Raw genomic sequence first — 22,641 nt, 5'->3', positions numbered from 1 at the left:
TATGCCAACATTTAAAGTGCAAGGGCAAATTTATCACCATGCTGGATCACTACTACCCTTGCCAAATGCTGATCACAAATATCTTCAGATATATTTTATGGGAAATACTGACGAACAAATCAACAGACGGTGTCAACTGAATATGAGTACTAAACGAGAGATTGTCGCTGAATTACAAAATTTGTTTGAACAACATAATGAATTAATTAAATTATTTAAAACCGCCATTGAACAAATGCCATCTGACGATTATAAAGTAATAATAAAAGCAGATAAAACACCCATTGGTCAACATCGAAGACAATTCAACGCACCAACGATTGATAAAGTGGCAATTGTCATAGTTGGTGAAGAATTTACTTCTCGCGACATAATTCTTTATCGTAGAAATGGTGAAGTCCAGAAAGTATCAGAAACGCATCGTTCATATTATGCATTACAATATCCCATTCTATTTTGGCAAGGAGAGGATGGATATCATTTTAATATTAATGTGAGAAATCCTACAAGTAATGTGGACATTAACAAAAAGGTCAGTGCTATGCATTATTATGCATATCGAATGATGATTCGTGAGAATACTGATAATCATATATTGAAATGCAGACAATTATTTTATTTTATTATTTTATTATTAACTGGACAATCGCCATCAGATCGTCATGATGTTTCTGCACGTGTATTTAAACAAAAGTTAGAATCTTTAATGGATTTTATTGTCAAGCACCATGTATTTGGGGAGACGCGCTGTTGGATGTATTCCATTGAATGGCAAAAAAGAGGTTTACCACATGCGCATATTTTAATATGTATGATGGAAAAGATAACACCTAACAGAATTGATGAAATCATCTCTGCAGAAATACCAGACATTGAAATTGATAAAGATTTGCACGATATTGTCTCAAAAAATATGATTCATGGTCCATGTGGCTCACTAAATAATAATTCACCATGCATGTCAGATGGAAAGTGCACAGAGCGGTATCCTAGAGACTTACTTACTGAAACTATTACAGGCAATGATGGATATCCACTCTATCGACGACGATCTACCGAAGATGGTGGAAAATCCACTAAACTAAAAGTACTCGACAATACTATTGATGCTGATAATCGTTGGGTAGTACCACATTCTCCATTATTACTAAAAACGTATAACGCGCACATAAATGCTGAGTACTGCAATTCAGTGAAAGCTATAAGATATATTTGCAAATATGTGAACAAAGGAAGCGATATGGCAGTGTATGCACTGGAAAATACAACTGCTTCTAACGATGAAGTCACCCAATATCAACTGGGACGCTACATAAGTAGCAATGAGGCTGTATGGCTTATTTTATCATTTTCCATTCATGAGCGATGTCCAACGGTTGTTCATTTAGCAGTACATCTTGAAAATGGACAACGTGTGTATTTTACATCAGAAAATGTACGTGCAAGAGCAATGTCACCACCACCAACAACATTAACTGAATTTTTCACATTATGTAGAAATGATACCTTTGCAAGGACACTACTGTACTCTGAAGTACCAATTTATTTTACGTGAAATAAATCAACAAGAAAATTTCAGCGTAAGCAAGGTAGAGCAGTACAGGGTCATCTAATTTTATATTCCACAGATGCATTGGGTCGTCTGTACACTGTACATCCAAATAACGCAGAATGCTTTTACCTGAGATTATTATTAATCAATGTTCGTGGACTAACATCTTTCCAAGAATTAAAAACAGTCAATGGCCATGTGTGTGCTGCTTTTCGTGAGGCTTTCCAGAAATTAAGTCTCTTAGAAAACGATGCTCATTGGGATATTTCACTCGCTGATGCTTCTAATACAGCTCAACCACCACAGATACGCACACTATTTTCCACTATACTAACGACATGTTTTCCGGCTAATCCAAAGGATCTTTGGGAAAAATATAAAGACTATATGAGTGAAGACATTTTACATCGCATGCGTAGAATAAATGCTAATCCCAACATTCAAATCACATCAAATAAATAAAATGAAGCATTGATTTTAATTGAGAATGTATGTTTGACAGTAGCCAACAAATCATTGACAGAATTGGGAATGATTGCTCCAAATAGATCTAGTAATGACATTTTCGATCGTGATATACAATGAGAAACGCACTTCGATGTTAATGAATTACAAACATTTGTTCGAATTAATCTGCCGAAATTGGTATTAGAACAACGAACAGCATATGACACAATTATAAATGCAATATCTAACAAGAGTTGTGGCTTATATTTCTTAGATGCACCTGGAGGTACTGGCAAAACTTTTCTTATTTCAATTATTCTGGCAACTATAAGATCACAAAATAATATTGCACTTGCTATTGCATCATCTGGTATTGCAGCAACTCTTTTGGACGGTGGTCGAACAGCACATTCAGCATTGAAATTGCCATTAAATGTGCAGGTAATTGAAACTCCAATATGTAATATTAGCAAAGATTCTGGGATGGGAAAAGTACTAAGATCATGTCAGCTTATAATATGGGATGAATGCACCATGGCACACAGGAAATCATTGGAAGCACTCAATCGCACATTAAAAGATTTCAGAGGAAATGAGCAGCTCTTTGGTGGAGCACTCATTTTGCTAGCTGGTGATTTTAGACAAACTCTACCAGTTATACCCCGTTCAACACCAGCAGATGAATTGAATGCATGTCTCAAATCATCAGTATTATGGCGGTATGTGAAGAAAATATCTTTAAAGACCGATATGCGTATTCAATTATAACAAGATGAATCTTCTGAACGATTTGCAAAACAATTGCTAGATATTGGGAATGGTAAAATGGAAATGGACCAATCCACACACTGTATTATATTACCAGAAAACTTTTGTCACATTGTAAAATCCACTGATGAATTGATTGCAAAAGTTTTCCAAATTTATCACAGAATTATAAAAATAATCAATGGGTTAGTGAGCGTGCTATATTGGCAGCCAAAAACATTGATGTGAATTCAATATATGTAGGTAATCATATATAGGTTTCATATCTAGGTAATTGAATATAGGCCATTTCGCTACTATCAGCATATCAGCAAAATATCCTTACATTAAACTACAATAATTGTATATTTTGAAAAAAAAAGTTCTGTGTTTTTGTGGAAAATAATGATGTTTAAAAATAAAACATTGACGAATGAGACGGAACTAATAGGGCTGGCGAGCAAAGAACGTAGCCTCCTAGTTAATATCAAATAAACATTAAAAATATCACACAAATTTATACGAAAATGGATGTAACAAATATTTTTACGTTTTTAGTAATTAAAATTGTTTTGTGAATGTTGGCCCTCCCCGAAAAAAGTTAACATTCACCCCATTTTGGACTTTAATGAAAACAAAGTCTATATTTCATCCAATTGAAAGTCTTATAAATCGTATGTGTATGTTTCAGTATTGNTAGGATCCATAATCACAGAGGAGGATTTCATGGGCAATACTGCACCATGCAAGTTACAGTGGCGGTAAATTTAAGGGAATTAGTAAACTTTTTGAATTGTAGGATCAAATTGATTAGATGTATAAGTCAAAAATGATGCAAAACTAAACTACATTATTGTTCAATTTAATTCTTCTTAAAATTTGCTACACGAGACTCTAGTGCACTTTTAAAGAGAACACAATTCCATAAAAACGAGGCAAAATTGAATAATATTGTTGTTGAATTCAAATCTTCTTAAAATTTGCTGCACGAAACCCTTGTAAACATTTAGCGAGAACACAATTCAATTTAAGGCCTAATTAAGTTTACAAAAATTTTTTGTAGCAATATGGTTCAACGTTGTAGCACATTTTTCCAATTATATTATCTAAAATGTTCCAAGTGCAAGGATTTTCCTTTTATCTGAAGTATATTTTGTTTCATGGTGGGAATAAAAAGCTAAACCCCATAAAAAAGTTTTGTAACAGTTTTGCAGAAAGTTTTCCTCGTTAACATCATTGCATTCATGTTTTCAAAAATGCAAATAAAACAACTTCATATTTGCGATTTCTATATTTAAAAACACTATTGTGATTATATTAAAGAATACCGTTTTTAATCAAAATAAATAAATAAATTTATAAAACAAAATAAAGAAAAAAAAGAACCTGATTTAGAGATAATTTAGAAGGACATATTTGATTATGTATCAAAGATTCTAGCTAAAAGGGCTTTTTAAAGGTGCAGGTTGATGCAAAAAATAAAGTGCAGGTTGATACTAAAAATAAGGTGCAAGTTAATGCGAAAAATAAGGTGCAGGTTGATGCAAAAAGTAAACTTATAAGTAAATATAAGAAACTATAAGTAAACATAATAATTATTTCAATTTGTAGTTTACTCATTTAAGGTGAAAATTCATTAAAAATAATTTTTTTTATAATTCCTTTTGGAAGTATGAAAATAAGGAAAGTATAAATTCAAACTTATAAGTACGAAAATGTGATGGAGTTTTTTTTCCTATAAAGGAGTATGGATTAAAGTAGTTTTCGTAAACAATAAATGTCTTTGTCTTAAAACAGATATTTCATATTTGTATACAAGATAAGTTCTTGAATTTTTAAACGAATTATTTACAAATTTAACAGAAATTTTCCAAGAAATTTACATTTCGCAGAAAATTTTATTTCTACACTATTTGAAATGCAGGAACATGTTGATTAGTAATATAATACAAAAACGATGCAAAATTGAACCATATTATAGTTTAATTTATTTCTTCTTAATTATTCTTATTCAATTTAATTTCTCCGCTTCACGAAACTCTAGTACACATTTACCGAAAACACAACACGATTTAATTCCTAATTAGCATTGCAAAAAATTTTTGTAGCAATAAGGTTCAACGATGTAGCACATTTTTCCCATTATAGTATCTAAAATGTTCCAAGTATTAGGATTTTTTGTTATCAGAGGAATATTTTGTTTCATTGTAGTAACAGAAGATGAATTATCATACAAAAACAAATTTCGTGCGATAAGGTATTTTGATTAGGCAGACAGTTTTTCTCGATAAAATCTTTTGGTTATGAAATAAAAAATAAAAAAAACCCTTCATTTTAGCCATTTTTGTAATGAAAAATACGAACAAACTATTTTGGCATTTTAAAAGTACTGTTTAAAAAAATCAAATGAGGACAAAAAAAAATCTTGTTTTGTGATAATGCGTAAGTATACATTTGATAAAGTATTTCATTTTACTTTAAATATCAAAGACCATAGCCAAAAGTGGTTTCTAAACGCTACAAAGTTTAGGTTGATGTGAAAATTATAAGTAAACAAAGTCACATTTTAAAACTTTCAATTTGTAGTTTACTTTTTAGAGAAGACAATTCACAAAAAAATGTCATATTTTTTTTCTTCATAAGACTTTTTGGAAAAATACACACAAGGAAAGTATAAATTGAAACTCATAAATACAAGAATGTGACGGTGTTTTTTCTTTTTCTTATAAAGTAGTATGGATTAAAATTACTTTCGTAAACTATAGATGACGTTATCTTAAGAAAGTTTTTTCATGATTGCATGCAAGATTAGTAGTCGAATTTTTAAACGAATTTCTTACAAATTTATCAGAAATTTTCCGCAAAATGTCCATTTTATGGAAAATTTTATTTACTTCGCAAATTTATATGATAAAGGGTGAACTTAATTTAATTTTAATTTTTTTAAACAATCGTGGGGCTGGTTAAACTGACATCTAAAATATGCGAGAGAAAACAACCCTAGCCATCTTGATTAATTTTACCAAAAGAAGTAATAACCTTTCAAAAATATAATTTGTTTAATTTACAAAATTATAAAGAGTTATCTTGAAATGAGTAATCGCCTATTACGCCATGTTACATATACATCAACATGTTACAGGACCTGTTATTTACTTTATTTATTATTATTTCTTTAAAAAGTGTTTTTCAAAACTAAAAATCAAACTACATGCATCCATGCTCCAACTCAGCAATCTTGTTGCTGTTGTTTCTAATGGCACTTGGTCAAGCCGAGTTCACCAGCGAGTGGTCTTTTACTTACGAATTAGTCACGAAGATGCGTTTTTAGTTAGACAGGAGTGCACAGCAAGGGTGTAAGTACATCTTAGTTCAGAAACCCACGGATAGATGGCAGTACCTATCATTCCAAAGGTCACTTCCTTAATATAGACATAGATATAAACGGAAAATAAATTTTCTCCAGATTCCTGTACTTATGGTACTGCTCAGTGAATGACCATAGGTACGTCAAATCTGAGGTACCGTCAAATCTACGGTACCTCAGATTTGACGAGCGCGTATATATATCACCGAGTATAAACATGCTAATCAATCTGCTATTATGGCCCGGTACTGTCCTTTGTCTATTTCATTACTTTTTCTAGTCTTGACAGTAGAATAATGCTTCTCTTTCCTACACACGGTGTATTCTAAGATACCTGACATACCTAATTAAAATCCCTGATAATATATGCATGCATTTTCATTCCAGGAGTATCTCCCAATTTCAATAGCTGTGTGTTTACCTGACACGTGTAAACCATATGAATTCGTAGATATATTTAATAATTCAAGTAAGTATTTTTTATGTATCTTGTAAACATTTGAAGTTTACTAATTTCTTCTCGAGTTCGCTAAAATAGTTCAGTTTTACAGTTTGTTTTTTAAAAAGAAAATCGTTAAAGTTTAAATTAGTAGAATATTCCCGATTTGTCATTTAAGATTGATTGAGAATTATCCTCCAGTTTTTATTGCAGATTAGTTAAATGAACAGACAGCGTTTCAAACTTTTTTTTTCAGGTTTCATTCCACCATTAAATAAATCTGGTATCGGTTTTAATGTGACTGCGTTAACTTGTAAAGCTAAATCATTAGAATTAAGTACTGGAGGAATTGTGACATTGTAAGTATAATATATTTTTTATAAAATATTTTCTTTATCTTTTATACAGCAATTAGGGTTTTGTACTTCATTTTTATTCATGTTATCATTGCAATTTCTGTTGCGTTTTTGAATTTTCAAAAGACTTTTCACATATGTATCTCTTTCACCTATGCTCTTTCACTTATGCGCTTTTTCGTGTTGATTCCTTAGGCTGGCGTATAAGTGACAGTTTACTGTAACTTTAATTTTTTTAAAAATATCTGAACGATGGACGCGGGAATGTTCTAGTTTCAAAAACTATCGTAATGGAAATTATCAACATTAAGAGCATAGCATTTGTGAGAGGACCGTTTAAACAAGACCATACGGGAAAACAAAAGATGCTGCAACGATGGATCGAGGTTTGACTGTATATGCATTGTATAATATTATTCATGGCAAATATTTTTATAACGATATTATTGTATCTTCCAGATGTATAATGTCTGTATTCTTCCTTCTGGTATTCATGGGGAGTTCTATTACTGCCTTCAAATATTTCGCTCATTCAAATGCTTCGAAAGATGAATGTAAAAGTTCTGTTAATGAGGGAAAAGTTTCTGAGTATTTCGTCGGCAGGAGTTTGGAAGAGCTATTGGTAATTAATGAAGGTTCACCAACAAAATTAAAAGGTTAAATATTCCATTGTTGCAATTTTTTCTCAATTATATACAGGGTGTCCCAAAAGGTCGTTTACAAACTTAACATGCTGGTCTGTCATATCATGATGAACAAGATTTACATAGGAACTTGTGTCCGAAAATTAAAACTGAGACCGCTTGAGGGCGATAAGTGCAGGTTTGGATGAGGAGAAAAAAAATGATATCGATAGCGGTATTAATATGATTTTTATTACAAAACATCATTACATCACAGCAAATGCTCAAAATTCCTTCCATTCGCCACAATGCACGTTTCACAGCGTCGGCGCATGGATTCACGAACCCGTTCAAATTGGCCGGGAGTGTCACGGAAACGTGCTGCCGCTTCCGCGATCCTGGCGATAACATCCATGTCCGATGTTACAGGTGTCTCGCACACTATGGACTTCATGTGTCCCCACAGGTAGAAATCCAGGGGAGTCAGGTCGGGGGATCGCGGCGGCCATGGGACAGGTCCACCTCTACCGATCCAGCGATTAGGATAAGTCCTATCGAGGTATTCTCGAACAACGAAGCTAAAGTGGGCAGGCGCTCCATCATGCTGAAACCAGATGTTTCGGCGTGTAGCGGCTGGAACGTCACCCATCAGATCAGGCAAAAACTTTTTCTAAAAAAATGCGATAGGTATTTCCGTCGAGGCGTTCATGTAGAAGGTAAGGGCCAATCAACATGTCGACGATAATATCAGCCCAAACGTTTACGCTGAAACGTTGTTGATGTGCATGGGCACGTGTACATCTTGGGTTTTCATGCGCCCATACGTGCATGTTGTGCAGGTTCACGACACCATCCCGTGTAAAGCAGGATTCATCAGAAAACAAAATCCATGATGGAAAATCTGGCTGTGCGACCCGCTGTTGCAAATACCAGCGTGAGAATGCAATGCGTTTGGGATAATCGTCAGCGCACAATGCCTGTACTTTTTGGAAGTGGTAAGGGTGTTGCATGTCATCGTGCAGTATGCGCATTATGGTGGAACGAGCTACACCCAAGACACGTTCGCCTTCTCGGAGACTTCTTTGCGGGTTGATGGCATACTCCTGTAGCACGGTTTCCTCTACGACAGGTGTGCGTGTAGCACGTTCTCGACCGATGTGGCTACGTGCTACGAAAGCACCTGATTCACATAATCTGCGGTGCAATCGTCCAAACAAAACATGACTTGGCTGACGTCTGTTTGGGAAGCGCTCAAGGTACGTCCGTGCCGCGGCTCGTCCATTTCCATCAGCGGCGCCGTATACGTAATGCATGTCGGCCATTTCTGCGTTACTAAACTCATTCATCCTTCTCCTTCAACGTCCACGCCTGAAATGATTGTTTTTCCCACTCTCCCGTTTTCGTGCAATTATCGCCCTCTAGCGGTCGCAGTTTTAATTTTCGGTCACAAGTTCCTATGTAAATCTTGTTCATCATGATATGACAGACCAGCATGTTAAGTTTGTAAACGACCTTTTGGGACACCCTGTATATAAAAAACTATTTAAATCATATTCAGTTGTTTTCAGGAATATAAGGAAAGTCAATATCTATAAATTTTATATAACAGTGTTTGTTAATCTTTTAAAATTCTGGCTTTAAATAATGGAAGATAATTATACTTTTTCTTAGAAATATAGAACTCAGAAGTGAGTATAAGCAATGAATTATTTTTAAGAAAATACAATAATATATTTTTAAGAAAAATTCAACAGTTAAAATTAACTAACTTTTTTAGTTATAATTAATCATAAATTTTTTTAAAATAGAAAAATTTTAATTTTTAGCATTTTTTTCATCGAAATTTCACTCATATATTTCAAAACGCTTTCAGAAAAAGAATTATGCAGACTTTAATGAGTGGAAACATTTTTGGACTTATTAAATTTATTGTATTACCCTGAAACACAGATTTATTAGTTTTTTTTGTAGTAGTTTCTTATAGCTATTTTTATATTTTGTGTCTTTAAATGTTGAACATTTTCTTCTTTAGCGTTCATCGACATGTGTGATCCTGTCTTAAACTGCTTTTGCATCTTTACGAATGGATCTAAGTTATTCAACACTGATTCCACAGAGGGTCAACTCTTGTGCCTTCACGGTATCCGATTTCTAAGTTTGACATGGGTCATTGTGTGCCATGTGTATATGTCACCTATTGCCCAAATTCGTAAGTAAAATTCAAGCGCATATTTTTATTCTTAGTCAACAAAATACTCATAAATTTATTTCTTGCTTAAATTATAAAAGAAGTTAAATAATTTAAGTGTATTTTGAATATTTTCTTAAAAGGAAACTATTGGGAGTCTCAAAGCAAATCTGGTATTTTCCCAATATGCGAACCACCTTACTTAACTGTGTAGTTACTTTACTGATGGATAGGTCACGCCACTAAAATTCCAGTCTATTGCCTTTTCCGTAGAACATAATGTTTTAATAACTACTCAGCTGATTAGTCTGAGTTGTTTAAGGCTTAAAATTAATAATAATATAATGTAAGTGAAAAGGGAAAAATTGAGGTGATCGTGGAGACCAAGTCACCTAAATAAAATCACAGTATATGACGTTAAAAATATATAAAAATATATCATAAAATGTTTTTTTTTTCATGACTTTATCATGTTTAAAGTCATGTTTACTCTCTTTCAATCATGAGATTATCATTCGGTGAGGTCAAAGGCACTAAGAACGGGGATCATCTTTTGTTGGCAAGACAGTAGTAATATTTTATTAGAGTTAAAAGAAATAAAAATGTAATAATGTTATTTTAAACAATTTAGGAGGCGCCATCTATCGATTCATGCGGTAACGACACAGTTAAGAAAGGTACCTCACATATTTCGACGGCACCAAAAATCTCTTCTTGTTTACCTTTCTAATCATTAAGATTGTTAAGATCATATCTTGATTGCCAGAAAGTAACAATATTTTATTCGAATTAAAGTAAATGCAGAAATGTTATGTGCATTTATTTACAAAAATTAATAGCGGTTATATCGAGGTGAAGATAAGGAGAGGCTAGTGTTAGAAGTATTAAGAAAAATTAACATTAAAATTGAAAAACTGCTTATAATTTACAGATAAAACGCTTGTTCAAAATTAGAGGTTATTTTTTATAAAAATTTGATTTAAACAACAACATTGTGCAGCTTTTATGTACATTGGTTTTATACATTGCTTACAGGCAAAATAACAGTTTATTTGAGTTGATTTTTGATTTTTTTTTAGAAAGTTGGCTCAAATTTAAGAAATTTTTCACCTACAAATCATTAAAATCTTTCCAAAGGCAATAAAATAAAATCAGAATAATGTTAAAAAGTTATTGCAATTGATGTATATAATAAATTATTTATGTAGCGGGATTTTCCCTATCTTTTGTTTTACATTAAAGGATCTACGGAAGGTCTCCTACCACTCATTGATAATTTCCCTTTCCAAGCCATACTCAATGGATGGTATTCGGTTGATTCATTTTTCGTGCTCAGGTGAGTCAACAATTTAATTAATTTTTATTATACAGGGTGTTCTGTTAATAGCACCCTTAATGCATATTTTTAGAATCTTTTAAAAAAATATACACGTAAGTATACATAATGTAGGATTGAACACAGAAAGTTAGAATATAAGGGGGAACAAATATAATCGTGGATGTGCTGTGCGCAAAAAAGAGGAAAAAAAGGAACACCCTGAATAAATTTTGATTGAATGATCGGATTTTCATGCACATGGACTCGATTTCAATGGTTCAACGCCTGACTTGAAATATGATAATTAGTAGCGCAGAAGATATTTCAAGTTATGAAATCAGATGCAAAAACGTACTTTCTCCGAATATATATGCCTTTTTTTCTGACGGATTCCTGACCCTAAGATATTGGGGATGGCCGGAATCTGGTTAATTAGCATATTTGATGTCAGGCCCTCGAACCACTAATATTGAGTCCTAGTAAGTGAAAATCCAATCATTAGGATCAAAACTTATTAAAGGTGTTCAATGTAAAAAATTTCAGATCAAAATACGGTTAAAAAATTAATTTCCTAGGTGCATCATAAGTGAAATTCATTTTACCGTGAAATCCATTTTCACAGTAAATTTTTTTTTACTATATATTTTGCTGTAATATTTATTTAGTTGCAATGATTTAGTGATTTTTAATAAATATCAATGTAAAAATTACGGTTTTTCAAGTATTTTCCTGACTTAAAGGTTACGGCAAAAATTGATTTTTCGGTAAAATGTACCAGTACTCTGAGTTCCGGTATTTTTTCTAGTAATTAAGTCAGGATTTTTTTACAGTTCTTTTTCTATGCACTGAACAATTATCTGAACCTGTTTGATTGTCGGAGAAAACAGAGATCAATTGAGAAAGAAAGAATTTAGAAATGCTTTTAAGTTTCAAATGGTAATCCGACAGAGTCTAGATATTTCGTTCATCCACTGTTCATCTACTATACTGATTTTTCAGATTTCGATATAGTTTTAATTATTTCCTCGTTTGAATATTTACTTGCAACCTCAAACATCAAAACATTTTGTCTTCATTTTACACAAGGCTTCTAAAAATATATATTAAGAACGGCCTTCACACAACACTCTATTGGTAATGAATATTTATTCGAGTTCAACGATATTAGCTCCTATTTATTTTTGATTCAACTACAATTCGGTGATTCGTTTCTTATTATTTTACAGCGGTTTTTTGATGTCTTATCTATATTTTCAAGAATGTGCCAAAAAACAAGGGAAAACTCCGTGGCTTTATTTTTATGTCCATCGTTATTTGAGGTAAGTTTTAAGCATTATTATCAGAAAACGTTAATTAAGTTGAGAATTAATTGAATTTATGGATGCAATATTTCTTAATGCAGTCATTTATAGGTAAGCCACTTTTAATGCTTATCGGTTATTGGAAGAATGTAGTCAAGTGCACCAACATGTAGGGGGCAACGCCAGATTTCACTGCTTACTGGCTACCGATAATATTCACAAGTGTATCAAATACTACAATATCACCCCCTGATCTTTTACAACAATAATTAACATTGTGGGGAGAGGTAGTTATCTACAATGTCAACCTTCATCTACGAAGTGGTACCCCATCGTAGAATCGAGTTAACATGTCTTATATATTATTGAATTGTAGTTGTAATTTTTGTAGTGGTAGATACGCTACAGTACACATCACGTCCGAAGATCACCAATGTGGGGAGAGGTAGTTATCGACAATGTCAACCTTCATCTATGAAAACTTACCCCATCATAGAATCGAGTTAACATGTCTTATACAGTGAATTCGCGATAACTTGAATCTGATAGGACTGACGAAAAACTTCGACATATCGGAAGTTCGACTTACCGTTAGTTTCGGTTTTGGACTTTTAAAATATTGTCGGATTATTTAATTAATGCTTATTAATTACAAATCTTAGAAAACTTCTAAATTACAATATTTAAGATCATTTTTCTGACTAGCCTTTTACGATATGACTGTTTGAAGCACTTTATGATACCCTGGTCCATCGACTGCAACTTTGCAGTTGTGTTTGGCGGGACAAGTTTACTGCTTACAAATTAGGTAGATAACTATGCGTTGTGCATTTATCCATAAAAAGTATCACTTTTCCTTTTTTAGCGAAGAATTTCCGATCCAATTTTCTTACATAGTCTTCAAATAAAACTGATTTCATCCAAAACTTTTTATTAGACTTCTAATCCAAAGAATACGTTTTTACATTCTTGAAACATCGGGGATTTCGGTATTTTCCTCCAACTAGGACAGTCAAACGATCCTTGCTCATTTTACCCCCCGAGCAGTTTTCATCCTTAAACATAGTCTTATTTGGAAGAAAAATAAATCCATTTCATCAATATTGAAAACATCATTTTAACTGTATCCTTGAAGTAAATTTGGTAACGTTTCATTTAATCACTGTTCACATACTTCAAGAGGGACAGCTTTAGCTTCTCCATGAAGAGTGCGAAAGACATTGTGAGCGTGTTGCAAAGGAAGGGGCAAGATGTCAGCTCCTAGGTTTTTCTTTTTGCTTTAAAAGATTTAAAAATAGAGTTAAAGGGAGTAAAATTCGAGTAATCGAGAATAATTAACATGAAATTGAGGATAAAAGGGTCGGGACTTCATAAAAAAATCCAGTTATAGTAATATTCGAGTTATCGTACTTCGAGTTATAGCGAATTGACTGTATATTAGTGAATTGTAGTTGTAATTTTTGTAGTGGTAGATACGCTACAACATCAAATACGATAGTATCGCGATCATTATTGACAACATACAATATTATGAGAGCTGATAAGTTTTATTTGGGATAAATTTTATTTGAGACACTGGCTGATGATTGGCTAAACTTGACCTAGCAATCATGAAAAAGTGACGCAAAGTTTTGAAAACAGCATATTATTTGAAAAAGAAAGAGTATAATTTCCTGCGAAACACTGAACCTTCAAAAAACAACCCTAAAACTGTTTCAGCCAAATGCACATTTATTACATTTTTGCACATAACTCTTTTGGTAGATTTGAGTACTATTTTATTTGAATGATATTTATTTATCACTTAGGCTAACACCGGTGTATATGATTGTTCTGGCATTTTACGCAACTGTCATGCCAATAATAGGATCCGGACCGTTTTGGCAAGATTATAATGTTGATCCACACTGCCAGAAGGGATGGTGGTGGAACTTAATTTACATCAATAACTTTCGAAAACAAAGTGAACAGGTAGTATTGACTGTGTATTATTTACATTTAATTTATGCTTGATTTTTATCTTTACATAAAAGGAATACATTAAAAATTATTTTACTTTCATCCATAGATAATTTTTATCTGTGTAGTTATTTATTTGAAAACATAGTATTATTTTTATTAAGCCATATAGCTTTAAAAATATATTATCGGATTCCAATAAAAAGCGTTAAAAGCGGTATTAAAATTATATCGTTCACTGTTTTGTAGTCAAATAGCTATCGACAACTTTTTGCTACTCAATTTCTTTTTCTCGAAATTGGCGTTTTCAAACCTCGTTGAGCAGCTGACCCAATTTTATAGGTTTACGACTACTAATGTTCAACTCCTTAGCTTTGCAATTTTGAACCCGATTCAGAGGACAAGGGAACTCCTTGATCAAGTATTGGGAGAAATTTGCCTTTATGGACGAACTTTTAAAAGGAACTAACCCGAATTTGCGTTACAAGGAGTGGAAAACTACGAAAACCTGCAACGGTTAGCCTAAGGGCAAGGGGACTCTAACCCATGATCCGTCCATCACTGAGGATAGCTTACGTCAGTACTGTGGTTGTTGCGAGCCGGTAGCGGAATTCGTATCGATCAGCCATCGCTGGAATTCGAACCCGGTTCACCTCATTGGAAAGTGAACACTCTATCCTCTGAGCCACAGCGGCTGTGAAATCGGTATTAAAAAAATTAAAATAAGACAAATTAAAACGGTTGCGCACTAAATTATTTACTTCAGATTTTCGATTACTTATGCATTCAGTTTCAGAAAAGTGCGCAAGCCAAAAAATTGAACATAAAATTATTTTGTTCGTATTATTATTTCATATTATATATTTAAAAGAGAAATAATAGCAGAATAATGATGAAAATCATTATTCTTTATCCTCTGCTTTAAAAGTTAAAAATATTTAAATTATCAAAAACAAAAATTTTTTTTAATGTGAGAGGCATTAAATTTGCGATAAAATTTTTCGTAATTTTCTTTGATACAGCTATACAACAATAATATGGTTACATATGCTTAGAAATAAAAATTTTTAAAGAATTTCAAATATACAATAAAATGGAACGTATATAATTATGGATTCAATATTGAGTTTTTTTTATAAATATATTCGAATCATTCTTATTTAAAAATTGATAAGAAATAATAAATTCCCATTTAGACAATAGCTTTTAGTTTAAAACATTGTTAACAATCTACAGAATCTACACACAAGTCTCAAAGAATTCTATAAGAAACTTTTTTTTTGTAATGAGCGCGAAAAGATTTTCTCGAAATCAACGTTTTTTGAAAGTAATTTTAAAGTATGTAATTGCCAAGCAATAATAAAACAATTTCTTACACGCTGAAAAAACATAACAAAAGTTCAAATATAATCAATAAAAGGAAAAAAAATTGGAATTTTCATTGAAATTGCCTATTTTTTCACCTTGTCGAATGTTTTAAGTTTGAAAATTGGTTCCAAAGACATATTTTCACTGACCAAACATAACGTTTCTTCGGCTGATGAGGGTTCCTGAAACTTCAGATGGGTGTAGCCGCATCTGGAAAAGGATGCTACAATCAAAAGAAGGATTTCTCTTAGCGACACTTCATAATTTTCATATTCCTCAGAAATTCAGGAGCACGAATCCTTCATAATAATCAATATTCATTTTGACAAAGTATTTGGTGCCTAGTTTCATAAATTAAATGATTAATTTGCATTTTTTAAGTGGATTTTCAAACTATGAAACTATTCAATAATTTGATCAAAAGTTTTTCAAATTGTTACATTTTGTTTTCTTTAGATTAAGTGTACTTATTTATGTATCTGGGAGTAAACATACACATTGTATTTATTTATTGCATTGTATTCAATTACAGTTTATTTTTTTCAGTGTATGGGTTGGTCTTGGTATTTGGCGAACGATATGCAATTCTTTGCTATTAGCCCACTATTTCTTATAACACTCTGGAGGTAAATATGAATGCTTGTTTAAGTATGCATATTTATTTAAATATTCTTCATTTTTAATGCTTAGTTACATAATTTTTTTTGTACGGCTAATCCTTTAAAGTGATATCCATTTATAACGAAAAGAAAATAAGTAAATCATGGTTAGCTTATTGAAATTTTTAAATATTATTATAAATAGTGCAGTTTAATAATCTAAATATTAAAAGATTGTTTTCCTTCAGTCCCCACATAATGGTCTAATTTCTCCGTGTTCATGATTAAGACGCATCCCTAACTTCTCCGCATTCACTATCTTACTCTCTAAAAATTGCCGTAAGATTTGATGAATTACTCGTTAATTTATATAGCCAGCTTCTTCGTTGGAGAAAAAAGCTCATTATCCGGAATTGTAGCGAACTTCAGCAACATAAGTAGAATTAACCGTTAATTTACACGGTTATTGTATAAAAATTTCTAGCTCAGATCGTTGCTGCAAGCCTTTTTGATGATGTTTACAGTATCAAGCCACGGACGGAAAAGCCCTGGGTTCGAATCCAGTGGGTGTCGAAGAACATCATTCTCACACTCCCTCTACTTTAGAGACCACAGATAACGAACATGCAACTCTTCCACTCTTCTATAGATGACAGTACTACACTATTTTATCTCGTTCCACGATTCCCCTTGATTCAGAAAACAAATTGCCTAAGTGTCAAACAATGCCAAGGTACCAACTGAGGACTGTTAGTATATATTTTACTAAAGGAAAAAAAAACTTCATACACACTTGTATTTTTATGGTCGAGATAGCTATACGGGCATAAATTTATTATTATGGTCAGTGACCATAATCTAGAGGTTAAATTTTTTAAAAATGCCTTTCAGCATTATTTCTATCAGTTATGTTCATACATTCATAAGTTGACTCACTTATTAATATAAATAGCAATATAAATAGAATTGACGGTTAATTTATTCAGTTATTGTGTAAAGCTTTCTAGCTTAATTCGTTCCTGTAAACCTTTTCGATGATGTTCCCAGTATCAAGCCACGTACACGGAAGCCCCGAATTCAAGTTCAGTTGGTGTCAAAGAGCATCACTCTCGCACTTCCTTCTACTTTAGACAACACGAATAACTCTCCCACTCCTCCATAGATGGCAGTACTGCACTGCTTTGTCTCGTCCCATTATTCGCCTTGATTTGACAAACAAATCGCGCGGGTCTCAAACGATGCCAAGGCACCAACCGAGGACAGTGGGTATGTATTTTATGAGAGAAGAAAAACTTCATATACACATATATTTTTATGGTCAAGATAGCTTTACGGGCATACATTTATTATTATGGTCAGTGACTAGAATAATTTTTGTCAGTCAGTGACCTAGAGGTTAAATTTGTTTAGAGTAAATTTCAGAATTATGTCTATTAATTACGTTCATGCATTCATAAGTTGACTAATTTTTTAATGAATTCCTTTTTTGTCAGTTTTGATAGTTTAAATTTTCTTCCAGGTGGCCTAAAGTGGGTTATTCAATGTTATTGTTGTTTTTATGGGGTTCTTGGCTTTCTGGGTTTTTAATAACTTACCATTATGATTTGATAGCTGGTACTATGAGTTATATTGTTGACATTGAGCAAGTAACGAAATTCTCAGATAAGTAAGTGAAGGCTTCTTTTATTTTTTTAATCATTTTAATTCTGTTATTACATACAGTGGGGATCAAACGACATTTACAAAATTCGGTCATATTAATGTGACCACCACCTACTTTTGAATAAAACGTGGAATAACAAATCGCAGAAGGCAGGTGGAGGCAAATTGCAGTGGAGTGAATCGGAAAATAATACAATCGTTGACATAATGTTGAAATGGTGCGATTTATTTAACGCCTGAAAAGGGCGTGATCATTGGTTTTTGGGGTGGAAGCATTTCCGAAGCGGCTAATTTTTTGAACTCTTGCCATGCCCCCGTGGTAAAAGTATACAATGTATGACAAAAAGACACAAAACCAAATGTGCAGCGCACCATGGGCCATAGATGCACCATGGACCAAACTGGTGCACCATGGATCGGCGTAAGATATGCGTTCGGGAAAATACACGTGCAATAGTTGAGCAACTGGTTGCTCAGATGAACCAATGGGTCACTAACTGTGTCTTCTCAGCGATGGTTCAGCAAACAATGCTGCATATTGGCCTTCTTAGCAGACGCCTGGTTAATATACCTATGCTGACTGCTGTTCATCGGAAGGCTGGAATTTGAAATTTGAAGTACTGCAACTGGAGATCCACTGAGTTGCAATCGTTGGCTTTTTCCGATGAATGTATATATATATATATATATATATATATTTGTGGAGCAAGTGAGGAAAGAAAAAGACAATAGTTTTTAATAATTAAACTTGAACATTTAATAAAAAGAAAAATGAAATAAGTTTAACATCGATATCATGAACGGTGAGAGTTGTCTACAAGCAGCTTNCCCCTATGGTTGTTGGATCATTCCTACCATTTATCATTTCCAATCCAAATTTGTCTTTAAGGAAGGTTAATAATGTTTCATCTTCAGGTAACGAGAAATTCACATTAAAATCTCCTGCAAGGATCACAGCCCGCTCGCTGCCATGGTAGCGTTAAACGCTTAACGCAACCTTGTTGAAAGTCGCATTAGAAGTTTCACTTCAAAAAAGATTCAATTTTGAAAAACAAAACAACTATAAATTACAGCGCAAATACACGTGTTAGGTGGAATATTTGTTAGTTTTAATACCTGTTCATCTCATGATGAGTAAAGAGTTAATAACAAATGAAGATGTACCATGTTTGAGAAAAAGCTTTTAGATGATTGAGAACTAGAATTAAAATTACTTTTAAGCAATATTTCCTACACGTGTGTTAGGCTGGAGTATTTATTAATACTTCATCTCGGGGTACCATGGTAAGTAATGCGCTCTTAATATATTAAGTTGTGCCCTTGTCTACGAAAAAGCCTTTGAATAATAACGAACGAGAATTTTAAACCTATTTTGAGAGGTAACCAATTTTCGGATTATGAGATTCAATTCTTTTATAATTTTGCTACTTAATAATTTTTATATTTATTTTAGATGGATGGAATATTTCGATAAGATTTATATAAAACCTTATACCAGAATTGCACCATACTTAATTGGCATTGGTCTTGGTTACATTTTGTTTAAAAGAAAAGTTACAGACATTAAAGTAAATAGGGTGAGTACTATTATCTACTAGATGAATACCCGTTCTCAGAACTGTAGATAAAAGTCATTAATCTACAAATCAGCGTTATTCAAGCTATCAAATTATGTGCAAAGCTGAAAAATGTGTACCAAAGAAATTAAAATTTAAAATAACTTCGAATTCTTTAATTATTTTTATTTCTTTGCAGTTCCTGATGAACTTATGTTATTAGATTAAGTAAAAAGTGTATACAGAAGTTCGTCTTATCAAATAAAGAGCTCTATTCACTGTAATTTAACATCATTTTATTATTCGTGACAAACTCAAAATAGTCAAAATTTACAACAATCAAGTAATGTTTTTCAGAATTCATCCTTTCTGGGGTCCCAGAAAATCTATTTCGATACATATATAAGTATCTATTAAAGTAGCACCTATTATTATAATACCTGTAGTACTAACTTCAAAAATTTATTCAGCATCATTGGTATCGATAAAAGTTGGGCGATTTTTTGCAGTTTTTCGAAACGAACCTATTCATTAATTTAGAGTTTTAGTACATAACTTATTTATTTGATATACAATTGTTTTTAATTATTTAGTTTGATAGAAACATTTTTCAAAGACACAACTTTAACACGCGTTTTCACATAATTTTTTTTAATTTTTTTATTTCCAATGAGTTGCACAATCGGTCTTGCCGATGAGCAGACCTAGTGCGTTCTCCAGAGCTGGTATCCACTCTTTCAGGACCACCACAATGGGTGAGATACCGTTGGTTGGTCATGTAAATTTGGACGTCTAGTTTCTGCCACACTAGATGGCAGCACCGAGACTCTATTCAGATGCTAAAGTGCACTAGGAATCTTCACATAATTTTAGAATTCCTAATTTAGTGACGTAACTAAGTAACTCTCACACGTCATCCATATTTATCGTGAAAAACATGTCTTATCGAATGTAAAAAAAATTAAACATCAAACAATGTACAATAAACTCTTTTTTAGATCGAATAAAGATGCAATCCTGCAAAAATCGCTGTTATTATCTTTTAAATAATACTGTTATATAGAAATAATTACTGTAAATGATAAAAATAATTACTGTTCATCAGGTTGCATTATAAAACATTTTTCTGAATTTCTAAGAAACAGTTTATAAAATTCAGATGTTCGTAATGTAGTATGAATATTACTTACCGGTTTCGAAGAAAAATTAAAAAAAAAAAGATAAAATTTTGATGGCATTATCGTGATCACTGGTCACCCATTGGTCGAATGTTTTTTTTCCTGGATAGACTTTCATAAACATCACAACACTTCTAGTCGCAGATTTCAAAAACTGCATCAATTGATGTTTGCCCTACTGTCATCAATAGGGCTGGATTGATTTTCCATTTCTGCCAATATACGTTTCTTGAAGAAGCCGCGAAATTCTTTTCTTTCTTCAGTGTTCATGTTTATTTTGAAATAACCACCAAAACAGTAATTACTAATAAGTTAATCATAACACATAAATAATTTAGGAGTAATAAATAATAAAAACATCAAAAACGCACGCTGGTGGAATTTAAAAAAAAAAGACTCTGTCTGGAAAATAATCAACTTCAAGAAGTTCCAAAATTACCGGCTGTTTTTTTATTGAGCTTGTTGTACTACTCTTTATTAATGCTTTTGTTAGCCTGATATTTTAAGATTCAATTCTGAACGAGTCTTTATTCCTAATTGGGTATAATATGAAAAAAACACAACTACTTCGATTTAGTAGGAATAACATATGACGCAATGCTAAACGAATGGAATTTAGTTGTTGTTTATTTAGTTATTGTTATTAGTAGTTGTTGTTATTTGATTTAGTTGTTGTTGTTTATTTAGTTGTATTTAGTTTCAATAACTTTTCTTTATAATGCAATAAAATCTGGCGAGCAGCTATTTAAACGATCGAACACTTCGTTTGTTTATTTGTGGCTTGAAGTTAGGCTCGCAGAAAATGCCGTTCATGGGTTAAATTTAGTAGGAACAACACAACCTGTGACGTAGGCTATATTATACCCAATTAAGGTATTGAAGCTGATATAGTTTAAAAGGGTGCGAACATGAAATGCCTAAAACTACACCCATGCTCCCAAGTAGCAAAAAAAAAGTCTTCGGCAGTTTAGTTCATAACAATGGTTAATGTTAAACCAATCATAAGAAGACTAATTTTAATGATTTTTAATAATTTTTTAAAATCCTAATTCTAGCCCTGCACTACCTAGTTTAATTTTTTCAATACTTTTTAGGATCGAAGATTGACATTCCCTCTACTTTTTGCCTGAATTTATTTTAGAAAATCAAATTTTGGTTTCGAGTAATTTTTGAAAATTAAATAACAAAAAAATATTAAAGAGAAAACGAGGAACGAATGGAAGAAATTACAAGATTAAAACTGTTAACTGAATTAATAAGAAAGTTTAATTTTTAAATTTTTTTTTAACTAGCAAACTGTGTGGATATTGATTAAACTGGGAAAATTTTTCTTTTGCTTTCGGTTATATGACTTTTTTTTTCCAAACAAATCTTGGATAATTTTACGTCGTTAACTTCAAATTTGCTATCGGTTTTTCCTATCGGTATAAATGCAGCAAGAAATTTGTTCCCTAGTGTTATATTTTTAAGAAAATCGGGACGCTTTGCATGGCAATTGTTACACCCAAAGAATTTTATAATACAGAGCGAGAATAAAGCATGACAATGCCGAAGCAAATTATCGCCTTATCGGTGTAAAAATTTATTTTTGAATTAGAGTATCAGCCAATTATTGAAACTTTGAAATAAATCAGTGAGTGAGAATCAGAAAAAAATTTCGAATTCCGTGGAATGGTATTTGTGGAAACCGCATTTGATGTCTATTATATTTTATTTAATGGATTATGCATTTATTTTTAGGTTACTTTGTGGATTGGTTGGTTACTGGCCATTCCAGTTGGATTATACTGTGTCTACGGTCTTTATCACCAAACTCCAAATCTTGTGGCTGCTAGTTTTTTTAATGCCCTCACTCGTACTGGTTATGGGCTGAGTTTGAGCTGGCTGATATTCGTCTGTATATCAGGACAAGCGGGTATGATTTTAGCTCAAATGATCTCTCTGTCTCTCTTTATATATATATATATATATATATATATAT

At 32.4% G+C, this 22,641-nt stretch overlaps 2 protein-coding genes across 2 annotated transcripts in view; both read left to right on the top strand.

Annotated features, from left to right (window-relative positions):
• The first annotated feature begins 1 nt into the window (after position 1).
• On the top strand, positions 2–2,767 carry LOC122273226 (uncharacterized). The gene is made up of 2 exons (XM_071183872.1): positions 2–1,493; positions 2,274–2,767. Exons 1-2 carry the CDS (start codon positions 2–4, stop codon positions 2,765–2,767), a joined length of 1,986 nt encoding a protein of 661 aa, XP_071039973.1.
• Positions 2,768–3,457: 690 nt separating this feature from the next.
• Positions 3,458–22,641, top strand: part of LOC107454326 (nose resistant to fluoxetine protein 6) — a 26,184-nt gene continuing 7,000 nt past the window's right edge. The window contains exons 1-12 of the mRNA XM_043056084.2: positions 3,458–3,507; positions 6,501–6,582; positions 6,809–6,911; positions 7,368–7,564; positions 9,564–9,740; positions 10,962–11,055; positions 12,264–12,356; positions 14,147–14,309; positions 16,212–16,291; positions 17,784–17,930; positions 19,380–19,503; positions 22,401–22,575. Coding sequence (XP_042912018.1) covers positions 3,490–3,507; positions 6,501–6,582; positions 6,809–6,911; positions 7,368–7,564; positions 9,564–9,740; positions 10,962–11,055; positions 12,264–12,356; positions 14,147–14,309; positions 16,212–16,291; positions 17,784–17,930; positions 19,380–19,503; positions 22,401–22,575 — 1,453 coding nt within the window. The 5' untranslated portion in view covers positions 3,458–3,489. The remainder of the gene's footprint in view (positions 3,508–6,500; positions 6,583–6,808; positions 6,912–7,367; positions 7,565–9,563; positions 9,741–10,961; positions 11,056–12,263; positions 12,357–14,146; positions 14,310–16,211; positions 16,292–17,783; positions 17,931–19,379; positions 19,504–22,400; positions 22,576–22,641) is intronic.

The sequence above is a fragment of the Parasteatoda tepidariorum genome, chromosome 8 (genome assembly GCF_043381705.1).
Source record: "Parasteatoda tepidariorum isolate YZ-2023 chromosome 8, CAS_Ptep_4.0, whole genome shotgun sequence".
NCBI classification, from domain to species: Eukaryota; Metazoa; Arthropoda; class Arachnida; order Araneae; family Theridiidae; genus Parasteatoda; species Parasteatoda tepidariorum.
The sequence above is the reverse complement of the archived record's forward strand: the minus strand, read 5'-3'. Positions and strand labels throughout refer to the sequence as shown.

Coding starts and splice junctions, on each gene's coding strand:
- LOC122273226 (XM_071183872.1), top strand. CDS start 2: ATGCCAACATTTAAAGTGCAAGGGCAAATTTATCACCATGCTGGATCA. Junction 1,494..2,273: donor AACTGAATTTTTCACATTAT/GTAGAAATGATA, acceptor TATATTTCTTAG/ATGCACCTGGAGGTACTGGC.